The sequence below is a fragment of the Balaenoptera musculus genome, chromosome 16 (assembly GCF_009873245.2).
Source record: "Balaenoptera musculus isolate JJ_BM4_2016_0621 chromosome 16, mBalMus1.pri.v3, whole genome shotgun sequence".
Lineage (NCBI taxonomy): Eukaryota > Metazoa > Chordata > Mammalia > Artiodactyla > Balaenopteridae > Balaenoptera > Balaenoptera musculus.
Genome location: NC_045800.1, coordinates 22605784 through 22625848, shown reverse-complemented (window position 1 = coordinate 22625848; position 20065 = coordinate 22605784). Strand labels below are relative to the sequence as shown.

The 20065-nt window shown below is 40.4% G+C and overlaps 1 protein-coding gene across 1 annotated transcript in view; it reads right to left on the bottom strand.

The window, feature by feature from the left end:
- Nucleotides 1–20065, bottom strand: part of SORCS1 (sortilin related VPS10 domain containing receptor 1) — a 414532-nt gene that overhangs the window by 264336 nt on the left and 130131 nt on the right. Inside the window, exon 5 of the mRNA XM_036829279.1 lies at nucleotides 1917–2016. Coding sequence (XP_036685174.1) covers nucleotides 1917–2016 — 100 coding nt within the window. The remainder of the gene's footprint in view (nucleotides 1–1916; nucleotides 2017–20065) is intronic.

Below are 20065 nucleotides of genomic sequence, written 5' to 3'. Positions count from 1 at the left end.
GTATACAGCAGATCAAAATTGTTTAAATGTAACTGTTGACGATGGACCGGTCATCGGCCAGGAAGGGGAAGATAGGGGTGTTCAAGGTAAATCTCTAAATTTGTGAGGTTGACATTATTGAACTGTGCTGTCCAATACTGTGGCCATCAGCCACATGTGGCTATTTACATTCAAATTAATTAAAACGAAATGAAATGTAAAATCTGGTTCCTCAGTCACACTAGCCATAGTTCAAATAATAGTTCCAAGTGGTTAGTGTCTATAGTACTGGATAGCTTAGAGGTACATTTCTATCACTGCAGAAAGTTCTACTGAACACAGCTACTTATAGAGGATAATCACTACTATCACTTCCAATAATTATATGAAGAAGGAGGAGAAGGAAGATGAGAAAAGGAGAATAAAGTGAAGAGAAAACATGATTAAGCCTTAACTGTTCTGTGCTAAACACCTGACATGCCTTAGTTCATATAATTCTTACAACTTTCCCCATGAGGTAGGTACTATAATTATCCCCATTTTCAATTTGATGACATTGTGCTTGGAGAGATTAAGTAAATCACCATAGTTATATACTTGTTAATTGGCTTAGCTGGGTTTTTACTCAAGCCATCTGACTCCAGAGTCTATGCACAATGGGAAATTATGCTGCTCCAAAATAAAAACTTGAAATGTTTAGAGCCAGAAGAAACATTACGCCCTACCTAGGTGGTTCTTCATCCCAGATACGTACCAGAAGCACCTGGGGAGCTTGCGCGAGATACAGTTCCCTGAGGCCTAACCCAGAGCAACAGGAGTGGGGTTGAGGCTTGCGTATTTGGGGACGCTTAATGCTCTGAATGTACAGCCAGAGTTGAGGATGACTGTTTAGAGATGTACTAATCTACCTTCCACAGGCCAGATGACAAAATGCAGCACCTACCTACCCAAAGTCACTAACAGTACCCACTGACAGATCTGAAATGAGAACCTAGGTATCAGGGTGGCCATCATAACAGAACATGGCTTAGGACACATGAATGAAAAACCTTCTTCTGTTTCCTGATGGATACTCATATCTATTCATATAACTCACATAATACTTAGAAATTACATGTCAGAATTCAGAATTGGAGAGTGCAAATTTTTAAAACCAAACAATGAATGTAACACCACTCTCCTCTTGAGACAAATAGGTCCTTCTCATTTAAAAGCAAACATTTTCTTCCTAAGAAAATAACATCTTTCTCTGAAGAGTAAATAAACCCTCTTCATAAGAGTAGTATAATACAGTGGAAATGGTATGACTGCCAAGTAAGAAACCTGAATCTTGTCCCAACTGTGCCCATAACTCTGTGATGGGGGCAAGTCATTTCCTTTCTTTGAACCTTAGTTTTCTCATCTGTAAAATTAGCATGTGGTTTATGATGATCACCAAGGTTCCTTCCCAGCATTGCCTCCATCCTGACATTTGTGTGCAGGCTGAATAAACTTTCGAAATGAAACTTCCAACCTGCTGTAGGACAATGCATTTACTTCAACTCTAGCCAATCTATTTACTCCATGTCAAGGGAAACAGGGCGACATCACATGAAAATCCCATCTTTTCTTCTGTTTTGTCAAGGCTCATTCTGATTCTTGTCACTGATTGGTCAGAGCTCTTAACAAGAGTCTGAACATCCACTCAACAAGACATTCCCTGTAGCTGTCTTTTGGAAATGGTAATGATATACCTACCCCATCTCCCCCCTACATTCACAGCTGCTGATCTGAAAATTATGATGTGTCAGACATTCTACCACCTTAACATCCATCAACTCATCTTTATATCTCTTAAAGCTTAACTGTATTGGATTTTTAGGTGGTTTAGAGAGGTTAGCCAGCCAAGACAGAAGTCACATCATGAATAAATAGCATTCTGAATATACATTTCTTACCTTACGCTTGTTGGTAGGACACACGTAGAGATAGCTTAAAATTGTTTTCAACCCAACTTTATCATTCAGCTTCTCATAGGTTGTCCCATAATCGGTTGACCTATAATTCAAAAGGAGCATTAATGAGGACAGAAGTATATACGTCATTTGTCTGCTTGTCAGTATAATGCATGTTTTACATAGTAGAATGGCTCTCCAGAGGTTTCTAAATGATTCATGTAGTACATAATGATGCTTAATTATGTACACAGTAGCATCATGTGAGTGGTTAACATTTGCATTTAAATTGAATTGGTAAAAATTAAAACTCCATCTCTCACTGCTCCTTAAGGTACGTGCATTGCATAAAGAATGTGTTTAATTTTCAAAGATGGAGAATGAGGGTGTCCCTTGAATTAACCAAAGAAATAAAGACCTTTTACTCAGATTTGACATTTCCAAACGTCTGCTTTATCTTTGGCAAGTGGAAAAGCAGGTTCTCCTGATTTATCTACAAGCTGTGTTTTCTCTCATGAGTCACAGAATATATGGTGGGTCAGTCCCTCCAAAGGTCATTCAGTCTTTTCCTATTATTTAAGAATAAGAAAATGTCTTGATAGTAAGTGAAATTTCCCAATTCTAGTTGGTGGCCTCTTCCAGTGTTAAGCCACCTGGAGTTGGGAGAATATTACTTCTTGGTACTGACTCTATCTTTTTTGGAGATTCTCTCATCTCTTCTTGATGCTGGTCAGTAACTTATTAATTCAGACTGAATAAATAGGCCTTAATCACCTCTTCTATGTAAGTCTATTACATATTTCAGAATTGTACATCTTATTAGATCATTGCAACCATGTACAGTAGGAAATATTATCTATATTTGAAGAAAGTGGTTCAGAGAACTTAAGTGACTTATTCAAAGCCAGTTAGAATTTGACTCTAGGTATCCTGGCCCTAAGCCCCGTGTTGTTTACATTATACCATAGCTTTGTTTGTTTTTTGTTGGTGCTTTTTTAATTTAAAGGAAACATATAAAATCTCTTGTCAGCCTTCTTTATACATATAGGAGATTCCCAATGAAAATGAAATTCATTCATTCATTTACATTTGTAGAGCCTCTAAAATGGACCAGGCCCTGTGCTATGTAGCAGGATACAACACAAGCCCCTACTCTCAAGAATCTAACAGCTTTTTATTTTATTTAGTTATTTATTTTTGGCTGCGTTGGGTCTTTGTTGCTGCACGTGGGCTTTCTTTAGTTGCAGCGAGTGGGGGCTACTCTTTCCTGTGGCGCGCGGGCTTCTCATTGTGGTGGCTTCTCTTGTTGCAGAGCATGCGCTCTAGGTGTACGGGCTTCAGTAGTTGTGGCATGTGGGCTCAGTAGTTGTGGCTCGCAGGCTCTAGAGCGCAGGCTCAGCAGTTGTGGTGCACGGGCTTAGTTGCTCTGTGGCATGTGGGATCTTCCCAGACCAGGGCTTGAACCCGTGTCCCCTGCATTGGCAGGCGGATTCTTAACCATTGTGCCACCAGGGAGGTCCCAAGAATCTAACAGCTTTGAGAGGCAGAAAAAAAGTTGCAATGTGTTATGTGTAACGAAAGAGATAAAAATTAACAAGACTCAGAAAATAAAGTTGGTTTAATTAGAAAACCACAAGAATGTAATTATTTTAATTTATTTCTGATATTGATAGAAGTTACATATTCCCATAGACCATAAAGACTAAATAGAAGAATTTTCTGTTAACAACCTCAACACCATATATTAAGAGCCTACTCTGGACCAGGCACTGGAGACAGAAAGCTATAAAATATAAGTTCCTGGAATTAAGAAATTAAGAATTATTGTGGCTGGGGATCCAGGGATCTCTTTACCCTAAAAATTTATATATACATATATATAATACATAAATATTATAAATGACATTATATTATTATAATATATAATATTATATATATAAATTATAAGTAAATAAATATAAATAGTCAATACTTTATAAAATTTAGATTATACTCCAAATCACTGAAGATTGGAGTGATATGAAAAGTTTCTTGGGGGCTTCCCTGGTGGCGCAGTGGTTGAGAATCCGCCTGCCAATGCAGGGGACACGGGTTCGAGCCCAGGTCTGGGAAGATCCCACACGCCTCAGAGCAGCTAGGCCCATGAGCCACGACTACTGAGCCTGCGCGTCTGGAGCCTGTGCTCCGCAACAAGAGAGGCCGCGACAGTGAGAGGCCCGTGCACCGCGATGAAGAGTGGCCCCCGCTCGCCGCAACTAGAGAAAGCCCTCGCACAGAAAAGAAAACCCAACACAGCCAAAAATAAATGAATAAATTAATTAATTAAAAAAAAAAAAAAAAGAAAAGTTTCTTGGAAGGACTACGGACCTTGAAAATGGAAAATCGGTAGGGCTTTAGAAAAGGGATGTAGAGTTGACCCTTGAACAACAAGGGAGTTAGGGGCACCAACTAACTCTTCCTGTAGTCAAAAATCAGCCTATAACTTACAGTCAGCCCTGTATATATATGTGGTTTCTCCACATCTGTGGTTCTGCATCCAAGGATTCAAACAACCACAGGTTGTATAGTACTATAGTATTTACTACTGAAAAAAATCCATGTATTAGTGGATGCACACAGTTCAAACCTGTGTTGTTCAAGGGTCAGCTGTAGTCAGAGCATCAAAAACTAGAAGTACCTTGTGTAATCCAAATATATAACTAGATTTCCTCAGGACCAGTCTGTGCTCTAGCCCAACTGAACAAACACTGGCTTGATAACCAAGAATATTTGAAGAATAATCCCAAACTCTTCACAGAAGATCTTATCCATGAACCACAACAAACTTCTTTCAATTCTCCTTCCATATTTACTTTTTTCTCCTCAAACTCATCTTGATGTGAAAATCCCTCCTACTTTCTAAGAAATATCTGAGACTTCTTCCCTTACTCAGTCTAATCTTGGTGTTTGACTATTTTTTCCCACTCTTACCCTGGCCTTACTGGGTCAACTTTCTCTTCTTACTAAGACTTGCTTGTCTCCAAAATTTCACTAGTCTTTCTCTAACTCCTTTTACTGGAAAACTTTTTCTATTTAGTATTCTGGACAATACTCACAAGTTCAAGGACAAAAAACCCAGATGCAAAATCTATGGGGGGCGGTGATGAGAGGAAGATGAAATGTACAAATACCTCTACATTAATAAATTTTGCCTTGTGATAGGTGGAAATCAATAGGACTATGTTGGAGATGAGAGAACGGTTCAATTTTTCTAGTGGGATAATGGAAAGGAGGCCAGAGAGGTAGGGATCAGTCTATAAAAGCATGATAATTAGTTTCTTATAATTTCTATCAACTTGATCTCTGAGCTACTCAATGAATATTTTTACATTCAAAAAACATACTACAAGGGCAAACTCTGTGTGTGTGTGTATTTTACTGAAATCCCAATGTGACAAGATGATAATGGAGTGACTACTTCAGATTTACATTAACAACTTCTTTTTCAGATAGCTTACAATATGTTATTGGGCACTTTTCTCTTATTATAACATCACCAATCCAGATACTTCAGGTATCTTCCATTACTTGTTGTGCCATTTTTTGCCCCTTGATTTTCCAAAGCTCAAAAAGTGAATCGAAATTTGTTAATTCTCAATTCCAGCAGAACTAAATGTTTAAACATTATGGTATTATAATAATTGATAGATAGAAAGAAGAAAAAAAATGTATTTCCATACACCCTAAATGGCATAGACTGGCAATTCTCCATGGCTGTCCCACAGACCTAGAATTAGAGTGTTGACAAGTATCATGGGTAAAACTAACAAACAGCTGGAATACACTGGTACAATGACACAGGAGTGAAAATACTCAATACTTGCAAACCAGTTGGCAAACAGTTACTGCACCAAGTTCACAGAACAGCTACTTCCGCCAGCTTCACCACCATGGTCTCTCCTTGGAGAACTCCCAGATCACCTCACAGTCCCAGCAACCGAAAGATTGGGGGCTGGCACAGCAGACGTCCCCAAGAAACCTGCTCCAGCACCTGTTCTGAATGGTCACTGCCTACTCCAGTCAGCCTGAGCCCCAGTGGAGGAGACAGTGACCTTGGAGGAGGCACTGCACCCTGGAAGGCAATTCCTAGTGCCCATCTGCAAACTCTCCTTCACAGCTAACAGATGCTTCTGGTTATGCCTGCATGGTCAAATGCGGGAAATTCAGTCTCCCAGGTATGTGGGCTCCGAAAGAGCAGGGGAAAGACAGACAGTTGAGCGGCAGGCTGGCTGTTGAGCCAGTGCACTAGCTGTTAAATATTTTAAGTATCATCTCTAGATATGGGGGAGAGGAGTGTGACCTAAGATCAAAAAATGTTAGGAAACACTTGATAAGGCAAAATTTAATGTTTCTTCACTTCAGAACTTAGAAATTTTATTATTCTTATATACATGCATAAATTTTATTATTCTAATATACACTGTGAACCTCTTACATGCATATTTCATGAAGCATTTTCAAAGCATATTTGATTATAGGATCCATTCTTGAGAGATATCTAACGAGATTAGTGTTCTGAACAACATACTTTGGGAAACAATAGGAAGGACAAAAAAAAAAAAAAAAGCCAAAAAAGATTATGGATCTTGGTTTCATAAGAAAAGGAGAACAATAAAAACATTTAAAACAAATCAAATCTGCAAAGAGAAATGCCAGTTATGCTAACCATAGTGACTGCTGTTGTAAAGGCAATAAAGGGAAGTAATCTTAAAAAATATGTATCATACACAGACATATTTAAGACACAATATAAGCAGCCTTGATAAATAGCAAATGATTAAATCAAGGATTGCAGGTTCTTGCTTTTGATCCTTAATCCTTATTCTACCCTTTCTACGAACATATCTTAGATAGTGACTTTTAGAACATTTCAAAGATGTCTTTATTTAAGTATTTATTATATGCAAAGAACTAAGATGAGCTTCTCTAAGGGGTAGAGAAACCACATTCAAGGCATGGCACCTGCCTTCCAAGAACTTAAGGTCTCTTTGAAATGACAAAGTCCCCCAGTTGAAGAAGGGATGAATACAGGGCATGGCTCGTTTCCACAAGGAGTGGCAGAAATAAAATGTGTGATTGGATTTCCTCTACTATAATGTTATAACATCAAATGAGATAATAAATAAGCACAGAATCATTTGTAAACTAAATTAATCCATAAAAAGTGCCAAGCACAATAGCTGGTATGTAATAAACAATCTACAAATGATAGCTTTTGTTGTTCATTTTATCACTCATCTTTTTTTCTTGATTTTTCATATTCTTTGCCCAACACTTAACTAAAATCCATCACATGAACCCTCAAGGAAAATCTGAATCACTGAAGATGAGTTAGAGTTAGTTTGCTTAGAAGATAAGACTATTTCATCAAGCTATTACCATTTTAAAACGTAACCACATTTAGCCTATCATATTTTAAAGGATATGTGCTAGTACCTTTGTGTGGTACTTGGATCAGAAAGATAAGGGTAAGAACTGGAATTTGATAGTTAAAGATTCTGCACTCGGCTTCTATAGTAATTGTGCCAGGATTCCATTGCTGAATAGACTGCTATGCTTAAGACACCTAACAGAAAATAAAAACGAACATTTATTGGGTGCTTACAATGTGATCTAAGCTCTTCAGCTCATACAGAATCCCATGAGATGGACACTGATAGTCACATGCTACAGATACGGAAGGCTCAGATGCATAACTAACCTGCTTAACTAAGGCCACAGAACTTGGAGGTACAGCCCTCATTCTGGGCTGTATCCTTAACCCCATGCTGCACTGGCTCCCTCAAAAGTTACAAGAGGAAAAGGAAATACACTTACAAAATCTAGTTTTGTATTTCTTAGTAAAAGGAATATGAACTGAAATCATTAGAAGTTCCTTGTGGTATAGGCCAAAACTTCGCTTCTCTTCATACTTAGTAAAAATACAGAGGCCCTGCCAGGAAGAATCGATATTAAGAAAAGCATAACCAGGGCTTCCCCAGTGGTGCAGTGGTTGAGAATCTGCCTGTCAATGCAGGGGACCAGGGTTCGAGCCCTGGTCCAGGAAGATCCCACATGCCACGGAGCAACTAAGCCCGTGCGCCACAACTACCGAGCCTGTGCTCTAGAGCCGGTGAGCCACAACTACTGAGCCCACGTGCTGCAACTACTGAAGCCCGTGCGCCTAGGGCCAGTGCTCCGCAGCAAGAGAAGCCACAGCAATGAGAAGCCTGCGCACCACAACAAAGAGTAGCCCCTGCTCTCCACAACTAGAGAAAGCCCGCGCGCAGCAACGAAGACCCAACACAGCCAAAAATAAATAAAATAAATTAAAAAAAAAAAAAGAAAAGCATAACCAGAAACTCTCACAATGATGTACGAGAAAAAAAAAGTATGCCTTTGATCTGGTCCACCTTGGCTCCTGGGAAGCCTAGAAATATGGACAAAGTGAGTGGGTCAAACTGTTAATGATTTGATGATGGCTCATGAAGGTTACCAAGACGTCACAGCCTAATAGCACATGCAATGACTTGCAGTCGAACAGAACTGGACTCAGGAGCTCACTATCTGAATAACCAACCAGTCAGTGTACTGGTCTCCATAACAAACTCCAGACTTGCTATAGAAAAGTCACATTTAGTTTTATATCTAATAGGTTTGCAATATAATTCTGAGATGCGCATTCCTCAATCCCTCTCCTTTTCCCCTCTCCTGCCCACCCCTGCCCACTCCAGCCTTGTTATTCTCTGTATCTAGAAAGCTCTTTCCCCAGATACCCTGACAGATGGCCCCTCACTTCTTTCTGGACACCATTCGTGCTGTATGAAATAGTGACCCCTCTCACTCTCCCAGCACACTGCACCTCCTTAGCCTCTTATTTTCATAGCATTTACCCCCACCTGATAGATTTTTAGTTATTTTTTTTTGTTGTCTGTCATCTTCCACCAGAATGTAAGCTCCATGAGAGTAGGAAAGATGTCTGTTTTGTGCACAGCTGTCTTCCTAGCTCTCAGAAGAGTCCCCCAGACACTTGTGAAACCCAATTGTTTTTGGCTGAGTGGCTGACTTCACAGATGTTTGCTCTTCTTGTGTGGCCCACTGGATTTCTACTAATGCAAAATTAAGAGGCTCACTTAGTCTGGCAAAAACCACTGCAGTCCCTGCCGTGCACAGATACAATCAGCTGTGCAGGATGAAGCGGGACTAGGGTGGTGAACGTGTTCTATGCTCCTCTACTTTTTAATGGAGAAACCTCTGCCTGGCATCTATTTCCTGACTACTCTTAAGTACCATAAAGACGGCGCACATCTTTGCTCACCCCCAAGTCCCTAGTCTCCAGGATGATGCTGGCACATAACAGGCGCCTCCTGCATACCGAGGCTGAATGAATACATGAAGCCTGATGGACACACTCTCTGAACCAAGGATGAGCCAGGCTACTTCTTCAAAAAGGCTTTAGAAAGTATCCAAATAACCTGACCCCCTCCTTCTCCACCTCCAGGCCCCGGAGAGGGGAGATACTCTCTCCCACACACCGTGCCATGTTGCCAAGGTCACAAAACCAAGACTCAAGCTGTAGAGGGAAGCCTGGGGACAGGAGGCATCATCCATCCACGCATCACTGAAATCAGCTCAAATGAGACGTCCTGAAAGCAGAACGGTGTTTACCTCTAAATCAAGCGGCTGCGGCTTCAGTGTTTTCTTTCCTAAAAATCATTCAGAGCAGCCACCTCCATTGTTCCTGGTGCATTTGGAGGCATAAAAATAGCTTCCGAAGGCAAAGGTGCACAGGCTGCATCCAGACTCCGCTCCTGCGTAACTCAGGAAGCATGAGGTTAAAGCGGTGAGAGTAATTTAGGGTTTGGAAAATGTTTGCGAGTGAGTCGACATTTAAATAACTTCATTATCATTCATTGACAGATTTTTTTTTTAACTTGTCAGTGCAACTGATATTTCTATTACCATGTTATAACAAACCTCTGCACATTTACAAGATAGTCACCAGATTCCATTAGTCTACCCACTGTCAAGAAAACATCTCCCAATCCGTTTTTCATAATACCTCGAGAATAGGCAGTCTACATCAAATGATGACGTGGAGCTGAAGGAAATCGTCTCCTGCTTTCTAAGGATTCTGCCCTGAAATACGTTTGCCTGTCGGCCTAAACATATAATTTAAACGTGCTGCTGAGACATTATGGTGAATCCAGAGCTGAACAAGCTTCCCTTCATTTCTTGGATACACTGAGCTTTTCAGATTAACCTGCAGAATCAGAGCAAAGGGGGTTCAACAGCAGGGTCAGGGGGAGGCATGTCAATGTGCTTGACAGATACTTCCGCTCTGCCATATGTCACGGTATTTGCAATGTAATTTAATTTGTAATAAAAAACTGTTTATTTTTTAAATGTAAGGGACAGGACCTATGTGTTAATAAGCTGTGAAAGTCCTCTCTCATCTTTCTGGTCTTTCTTTGCTATCATTCTTCCTTTCCTTGTATCATCATACCGTGCTTTTTTTTTTATTGAAGTATAGTCGATTTACAATGTTGTGTTAATTTCTGCTGTAGAGCAAAGTGATTCAGTTATACATATATATATATTCTTTTTCATATTCTTTTCCATTATGGTTTATCACAGGATATTGAATGTAGTTCCCTGCATCACACTGTGTTCTTGATGCTTCTAGTCACACAGCGCAGCTGAGATAAGAAACTTGAATATGTTTGATTGTAAGTGTATGGATATTGCTCCGTGGGAAAGCGGCGATATAGAATAAAGACATTGCCACCCACAGACATTTCTGCAGTAAGTAAACCGATCTATATTACAGTTAACATTAAAGAAAGGGGTTACCCTTACCTCTGAAATATCTTCCAATTCATTTTTTGAGTATAAAAATAACCAAAATTGGTATTGATACCCAGATCTCTGACTATGTTGCTTAAGAAAGGGAGGGAAAATTAATTTAGGCAGAGGTCTCCTGTTCAGCTTTTTGGGGAACGGGTACAGAGAAAAGTAACTTTCCTAATGAGCTGATATCCATGAGTTCCTTCTGACACACACACACACACACACACACACACACACACACACACACACACGCATACACAGGATTGTTTGTCTCCAGTGTCTCTCTTGTTTTTTTAAATTTATTTATTTTATTTATTTATTTTTGGCTGCGTTGGGTCTTCGTTGCTGCATGCGGGCTTTCTCTAGCTGCAGTGAGCGGGGGCTACTCTTCGTTGCGGTGCGCGGACTTCTCATTGCGGTGGCTTCTCTTGTTGCGGAGCACGGGCTCTAGGCGCACGGGCTCTAGAGCACAGGCTCAGTAGTTGTGGCGCACACGCTTAGTTGCTCCGCAGCATGTGGGATCTTCCCGGACCAGGGTTCGAACCCATGTCCCTTGCATTGGCAGGCGTATTCTTAACCACTGCGCCACCAGGGAAGCCCCCCCTGTGTCTCTTATGTGTACCCTCCACTTCAGCTCTCCTTCCATCTCCGGGGCAGGCCGTTGTCATCTCTGCAGTGGCTATATCTTGTTGCAATAGTCCAGGAGAAACTACTACTCACTCCTTTTCGTAGATACAGCCTCCCTCATGCCGCCACGTCTTTGCAAATACAATACCCATTGCTCAAGAGACACACTGGTGGCAGTGGGGAGGTCAGAGGACACACATTCCTTATCATCTTTCAAGATTCCACTCCACTGTCAGTTTCCCTGGGATGCCTTTCCTGACAACGCCAGTTGACTGGCAGCCTTTATTCATTCTTCTATGACATCCCAGACCCCACCCCCCGCTATGTTGTACTGAAATTGTCAAGGTTCACAGTTTCCCGTGCCAATAGACTGCCTCCTCTGAAGGCAGGACTAGCTCACGTTTTTCCTTTCGCCCTTCTTTTTGCTCATCAAAATTCATTTATATACTTCCAGGCTGGACTCAAATATCCCTTCCTTCTTGGAGCTTTTCCACATCCCTCTGCTGAATGGAATGACTCTCTCTTTTACACCCCATGTAACTGCCTTGAACTTTTCTTATGTTGCTTTTCATATTCTGCCATATATTACCCTTATCTGGGTCTACTCCCCTCTCACCTGATGGCCATCTATTAGACAGCAAGTTGCATTTATGCTTTATTCTGCTGTCTCTCTCCACCACTGTAGCTTCTCCTTGCCATCCAAAAGGTGCTCAGACAACGTTGCTGATTGAATTGAACACCCTGAAATCTTTTCCTCTATTACCAGAAGATGTAATTTGAGAAATTTCACATGTGTTTTTTTGCCATTTCTTTTTGGAGGGCGAGGGAGCAAGAAAATTTCAGGGCTCCCTGCTGAGTTTGAGTCAGGCAGGAGTAATTCCGAGGCACAATATAAGAGAATAGGGGCTTACTTAGGAAGCACTCATACAAATATGTATGTAAAATGTATTATGCATTAATGTATTAAATATTATGTATAAATGGAGCAATGGAAAACATAACATGCATTTATCAGTTACAGGGGTAAAGATAAATTTAGGAGAAAGGCATGTCTGTTCAGCTTTTTAAAGGGTTCTCTCTTTTGATACGACCCTAATCCCCAGGCATTTCTGATCCAACACAGAGAGCTTCCATTATCATGCTGAGGTCACATCCTCATAGGCTGCATCACCCTACACTTATAATTGATTGTGTCAAATATTTTACAAATAATCATAGTGGACATTCACTGAATGCTTAAAACATTCCACACCCTGGGCTGACAAGCACTTTGCAAGGATTACCTCATTTAATCTTTGGAACACCCTATGAGTTAAGTACTGGTATGACCCACATTTTACAGATGTAGAGATTGAGACTTAAAGAGGAAAGGCAACTTGCCCATAACACAGAGCAATGATGAGCAGGGCCTGGATTCAAACTTGGGCAGTTAGTTCCCAAAGCCAGCTTCATACAGACACAAGGTGGCTCATCCATTCAAGATCTGTGTTCTTTATAGAAAGATGGAATCGTTTGTCTGGGAAAAAAACGGAATTTTCCAATGGAGCCCCAGAAATTAGATCACCTTCCTCCCCAATGATGAAACACTACTGTTTATAATATTTGCCAGCTATCATTCTAAAGTCAGTTTTCCGTTTGAACGAGGACCCTTAGTCAAAGCATCTAATAAACCAAGGCTCCAAAGGTATATGATGGTTCTAGGCACTCTGCAGTCTATCCCCCTACTTGTGAAGAATGCACAGTACCAGCCATGAAATGATACCCACATACATATCTCTTGTTTTAGAATGCTATCAGAAAATGAATTTAACCTGCAACTGCTCTTCATCATGTGCTATTTCTGCCAGAGTGCTGCACGGTCCTCTCACATGACACTCTGGTTGGCTAAAGGAGCAGTGTAATTATCTTGCCTGGAAATACGCAAAAATAAGTAAAATATTTATCAAATGAAGCCAATGTTACTCGGTCGTCCTAGTCTTTCTATCAGAACATACAAATGAAAACTATGAAAAAATGTATTCTGGAAGCATAAGCAACTAATCATTTAGTGGTGACAATAGGACATACTTGATTCCTTGATATTAAAATGATTCAATTATCCTAAATGATAGAAGTTGTTCTCTGGGTGTCATGATATAAGGTTATCTTTTTTTTAATTAATCAATTTATTTTGGGCTGTGTTGGGTCTTCACTGCTCTGCGCGGGCTTTCTCTAGTTGCGGCGAGCAGGGGCTACTCTTTGGTGCGGTGCGTGGGATTCTCATTGCGGTGGCTTCTCTTGTTGCGGAGCACGGGCTCTAGGCGTGTGGGCTTCAGTAGTTGTGGCTCACAGGCACTAGAGCGCAGGCTCTGTAGTTGTGGCACACGGGCTTAGTTGCTCTGTGGCATGTGGGATCTTCCCACACCAGGGATCAAACCCGTATCCCCTGCATTGGCAGGCGGATTCTTTTTTTTTTTTTAATTAATTAATTAATTAATTTATGGCTGTGTTGGGTCTTCGTTTCTGTGCGAGGGCTTTCTCCAGTTGCGGCAAGTGGGGGCCACTCTTCATCGCGGTGCGCGGGCCTCTCACTATCGTGGCCTCTCTTGTTGCAGAGCACAGGCTCCAGACGCGCAGGCTCAGTAATTGTGGCTCACGGGTCTAGTTGCTCCGCGGCATGTGGGATCTTCCCAGACCAGGGCTCGAACCCGTGTCCCCTGCATTGGCAGGCCAATTCTTAATAACTGCACCACCAGGGAAGTCCGATATCAGGTTATCTTGTTAGTTTTTTTTTTTTTTTCTATAAATGGTAGGAACCTCAAACTCACATGATAGTGTGTAACTGAGCTTTTGCTACCTTTAGTTTTCTAAAAGTTAAGTGAAGTGGAAATTGGAGAGGACTGGACCATCTGATCTCTAGCCATGACTGTAACATCCAAGAATTCCTGTAGCAGGAGTTTTGGGGAACTCTACATCCATAGTGAAGCCTAGAGTTAGGCTTGTAGATAAATATCATTCCAAAGTTGTAGGAGACAACCCGGGGTTGGAGTGTCAAGATAGGGGTATATCCTCTTTGTCTGTTGTATGTTGTCGGTTTTCTATTTAGCTTCTTTAAGGATGAAATGATTGTGTCTGGTCGGAAAACATGGTTTGTTCACTACTGCACATCATTGCAATGTCTTAAATAATCACCATTTATTGTTGGGGGGATCCCTACCTATTACTGTGAGGAAAGCTAAGAATTCTAAAATGTTAGCTCTTCAATAAGGTCTTAGAGATAATCTCATTATTTCTGTTCAATGGTTTACATTTTTTTATTAAAGCAGTGGGGCGTTTAAGACCTCCTCTAATTATGTGGTAGACACATAAGGAGTTACCCCTGTCATTCACCCCAACCGACCCTCCAGACACCCTAGTTAACCTCTTTTAGTAACTCTTTAACACTTTCACATGACCTCTTGAAATCAATAAAGTACAGTTTCCACACAATAGAATAACTCTGACTTTATGATTCTGCAGATAAGCATTTAGTTGTGGCCCAAGTCATGAAGAAAACCCAGGTTTTCTGATTCGTGTGCTAAGGCATTTCTCAGAATTACAGGATATCAAATATGCAAAAGTACCTTCATCTCGTCAGAGAAAAAAATTATAAAGCTTAGCCATCTTAGAATTAATTCACACTGTAAGAAAGAAACATGATTCCATATATGAAAGTTAATTCTCCTCCAAAACTAAAAACAAAGCAAACAAATAAAAAAATCAGAGGCATAGATGTATAAGAAACTATGTGTAATCACACTTCGGAAGCACATCAAACTGAACAGTGTTTACATTCAGGAAAGGGACCAGGATGAGGGATGATAGTCAATCAAAGAGGATAGTAAAAATCACAAATGATATATAATGCTTACAGAGAATGTATTCCAGCATCCCTCATGGAATGAGATTTAAAAGAAAAGTGCAAAAATACTTCAGTCATTGATCTTTATCCCAGCCAGTCTGCATGCAGTGATATCTAACCCACCCACAGGAAATATCCCTTTCACAAAATCTGATGGTCCAGCCAACTGGAGCTGGAGCTCTAACTGACACCATCACTCTAGGCCACACTGACACTTGTCCACAAGTCAGGAGAAATGCCAGGTCCTACTTCCTTCAGCTCTTCCAATTTTATTCAAAAAGCAAAGTAATCCAGGAAAAACTGGCAGTTCCATCCATAATGCTACCATCGTCCCTTCCCTGCATTCTTAAATGCATCGAGATGAACACAATATAAACTAAAACACTCAGACCCTTCTTGGCCTGCATCTTTTTGTGGCACTGGTGGCACCAGAATACTTGGTAACAGGTGCTGTAAAATGTCCACCAGAAGTCTAAGACTTTGATTCTTCATGATCAGGCACAATGTGAGGTTAATCTAATTGTTAGAAATACAGTGTATTGATAGTGTAATGGTCCATTCATTCATTCATTCATTCAACAATTATTTGTTCTGTCTCTATGTTCCAGGCCTTGTTCCTGGCACTGGAAATAAAACAGAGAAAGAAGAAATAAATACAAAATTGTTGTTCTTTTGGAGCTTACATTCTAGTGGAAAGAGATTATAAACACATAAACAAATGTATAAATAATTTTTCAGGTGACAGTAAATACTAAGAAAGTAAAGGAAACAGAGTAAGGAGGATGGAGAATGAGAATGGGGCATGTTACATTACACAGCATAATCAAGGAGGGCCTCGCTGATAAGGCATTTGAGGATAAATCTGAGTGATATAAGTGGGGAGGTGCACATGTTGAGAAAGAGTGTTACAGGCAGAGGGAAAAGCAAGTGCAAGGACACTGAGTCAGGTCCAAGCTCAGGGTGTCTGACTTATGGCCAGGAGGTGAGCATGCCTGGAGCAAAGACTACTAACAAGGAGGATCAAACTTGGTCTCTCACCCAAGATAAAAGCACCTCGACCACATTGAGCTTTGCAGGCCATGCTAAACCTTTGGAAGTTTCTGAGAAGGGGGTGAGCTTTATCTCAGTAAGGTTTTAATAGAGTGAAGGTTCTAGGATTTACACATGGGAGCTTAGTTTCCCTGTCTGTAAAATGGGAGAAAAAAATGGTATCGGTCTCATAGCATTGTTAGAAGGGTTAAATGAGATGCTCCCTAGAAAATTCTTGGCAAGTAGTAAGCATGTATCAGTGTGAGCAGTTATTACTGTGGTTGATGATTAGTTCAAGAGAAGTTGCTTACAATGAACAGAGTTAGGAGATATAAGCTGAGGGCTCAAAGGACCAAAATTATATACGATAAAACAGATCACCAATTTAGAACTACTTATCTTTTTTTTTTAAGTTTTAGTATGTAGCTCCATTTATTTAAGAACTACTTATCTTAAATCCTAAAGGAAGAAAAAAAAAACAGGAAAAATAATGGAAAGGGAGATGCAGCATGATTTCTTAAAACTGAGATCATTTTCCTTGATTATATATTCCTAGAGGATATTTACTAGGATATGTTGATAACAGTGGCACTCGTGGAACTTGTATGTTGGGCTTGAAGGGCTGAAATACTATGTACTTGAAAACTAGATTTCATCCTCACAAAACATCAGGAAACACTGCTTGATGGAGGTGAGCTGGTGGCATATTATTTTACAGAACTAAACTTATGTCTGAATGGAACTTATTTCCAATACCATGACCAAGACTCTTCTAAAACGTTTTGGCCCTATAACTTATTATTTTTCATTTCCCAAAGCCAACCAAATTGATTTTCTACATACTTCCCTGAGTTTTACAGTCCTATTTTTCAAACTACATTTCTCTCATTCTCTCAAAAATAATACGTCCTCCAATTCACCTCCATTAAGCAGTATTTTCAGTTTTCAATATCTGGCTCCCGTTTCTAATTGTACCAAACAATAACTTCTTCAACTCAAGGCCTTCACACTTTTCTCACTTCAGAACATTTAGTGTTTATATGCCTACCTTACAAGAAAAGCGATTAGGGGTCACCCTTCCAAGAGGGGTCAATGCCAGGACTTGTCACAGTAATGGGCTCTGAAGTTGCCAATGCAGGCTTTGCCAATGACCTGCTGAGTAACCTTGGGCAAGTTGCCCAACGTCTCTGGGCTGTTCTTCAATAATGCTGATTGACCTTACAAGGTTGCTGGGAGGAATCACTAATCAACCTGATTGGGCAACAGTCAATATAGAGAGCTTTATAAATATTTACTAATATAAAATGAGCTCACCACATTTGAGAGCCGAAAGATTTGCATAATCACAGAAAACCCTTTCTGGACCCCAGAATAACAGTCAACATGGCGCCTGAAATGGTCCTTTTCTCTTAAAATTTAAGGTTACCAGCATTCTGGGATGGTTTAAGTTTTGTATCCTAAGACAGGGGAATGAATCAGATCAGTGAAGTTTTAGTCACCTACTAGGCAAAGAAGACAATGATTCTAGCCCACTAAAGTAAAATTGCATGCAGGGAAAAAAAGTATATATAACATTTTTATAATAAAGTGTCTGTACAACTGAGTTTGTCACTCAACAAACCAGGTGAATTGAGGACAATATACTGATATTACAGACACTGTTCTGGATACTGGACATAAAATATTCAACAAAACAAGCAAGGATCCTATTCTCAAGGAGCCTGCATTTTAGCTTAAGAGACAATCAATCCCACCAATAAAACTATTTGATATTTTCTTGTTTACATAAGTACTCAGAAGAAAACAAAAGAGGGTCTTGCTGTAAAAAGCCACAGCATGGTACTGTAAATTAGATGGCCTTGGAAGACCTCTCTGAGCAGATGACATAAGTGTACACCGGAAGCAGAAGAAGCTACAAAAGCAAAGGTTTTAAGGTGTTTTCAAGAAACCACAAGAACACTGTGTGCTGATAGCTTAGAGGGGGATGAATATAGAGAAACAGACAGGGGCTAGATGATGTAAGGCCTGCCTTGGAGTATAGGGTAAGGAGTTTAGATTTCCTCCTGTGTGAGATCATAAGGCATAGAGGAGGTTTGGTCAAACCTAAGTCAGAAATTGACAACATTTTTAAGGGATCATTTTGGCTACTCTGTGGAGAATGAACTAGAAAATGGAAGAAGTAGAGAAAGCGAAGAGTCTAGTTCAGTGAGAAGGATGGCCCAGACGAGGGACTCAGGCCAGGAGTCATTCCTGGGCTTGACTTTTCAGTGAGAAATACCTGTAGGCTATCGTCCAGTTATCATTTGCACCAAAACATAGCAATCTATAATTATTTCTATGAACATTTTGTAATAATTTCTATGCATTATGCATAATATTTTCTGGGTATAACTTATAATAATTTCTTCAACTCATACTCGTCCTTAGCAGAGTTCTGATTCAGTGCCTGATCCTTCCTTCTCACTTAGGCCCAGACAGTTCCTGAGACATTCTGGTTACAGATACACTATACGGAGTGTGGCTTCTTTGACACTGAGGGCGTGTTTTTTTTAATAATCAACATGAATAATGCAGTAGTGTATTTATTAGTTATGCTTTATGATTATTGTTCACTTCAACTTGAGCTATAGTTTGAGAGTTATGGACTTTTTTTTTTAATCACCAGAAGCTCATCCATCACTTTGCACCCAAAGAATCTACCAGCTTATAAAGTTTCCTCCTTATAGTAACAATTGTGATTCAAAATAAGAATCAGTATTTTGGTCCCCTGACATCTAACCTTAGGTGAAGCACAGGATCTCTAGATGGATTTTTACAGGAAGTGAGATGAAAGCACATAGCTGGAGATTACTGCCAGCGCAAGTGCTCAATAGAACACGCTCTCTGGTTGCTTCCCAGAAGAAAAGTGGTCAGTAACGTAGATTGTGTGTCACAGCTACACTGAGGGGTGGCAGAGGAATGGCAGGCAGGATGCCCTGGCATTTCCACATCGGGGTGCATGAGCCTTATTTTCTCAAAATGAAGTACGATCACCCCAAATCCTGTTCAGAGATTGCCTTAGGAAAGGAGTCTCCAGGACGCCTCACTTAGGCCACTCAATCCTCAGCTATGTATTCAGCATCATTTATGTGGTTAGCTGGGAGCTAAACGTCCCTCCCGCATCACCATGTAACGTCTTGTGTCTCTTGCAAATACCACCACTGTGAACAGCAACCTAATCAGTCTTTCCATCCTGGTACCTGAAGATGTGGTATTTTCATATTGTTAAGAGGCTTTTCTAGAAGGAGCTTTCCGTGGGTAGAGACAGTTTCCTTTGTACAGTGCCTAGCATAAGGCCTTAAGTAATTAGGCATGTACCAAATGTTTTTGACAGTTATGAGGCTAATGAGAATCAGTTACTATTTTCATACCTCCAAAGGCATTTCAACCCTTGTTTGCTTTAAAGTGTGCTTGAAAATCCTGAGAGAGAACTTTTCTTTTTGCCACAGCTGGGTTTTTGGTTGTTTTTTTACATTTATGTATTCTATTTATTTATTTTTGGCTGCATTGGGTCTTCATTGCTGCTCACGGGCTTTCTCTAGTTGCAGATAGCAGGGACTACTCTTCTCTTCATTTCAGTGCGCGAGCTTCTCACTGCGGTGGCTTCTCTTGTTCTCTTTTTGAGCACGGGCTTTAGGCGCGTGGGCTTCAGTAGTTGTGGTGCATGGGCTTAGTTGCTCCGCAGCATGTGGGATCTTCCCGGACCAGG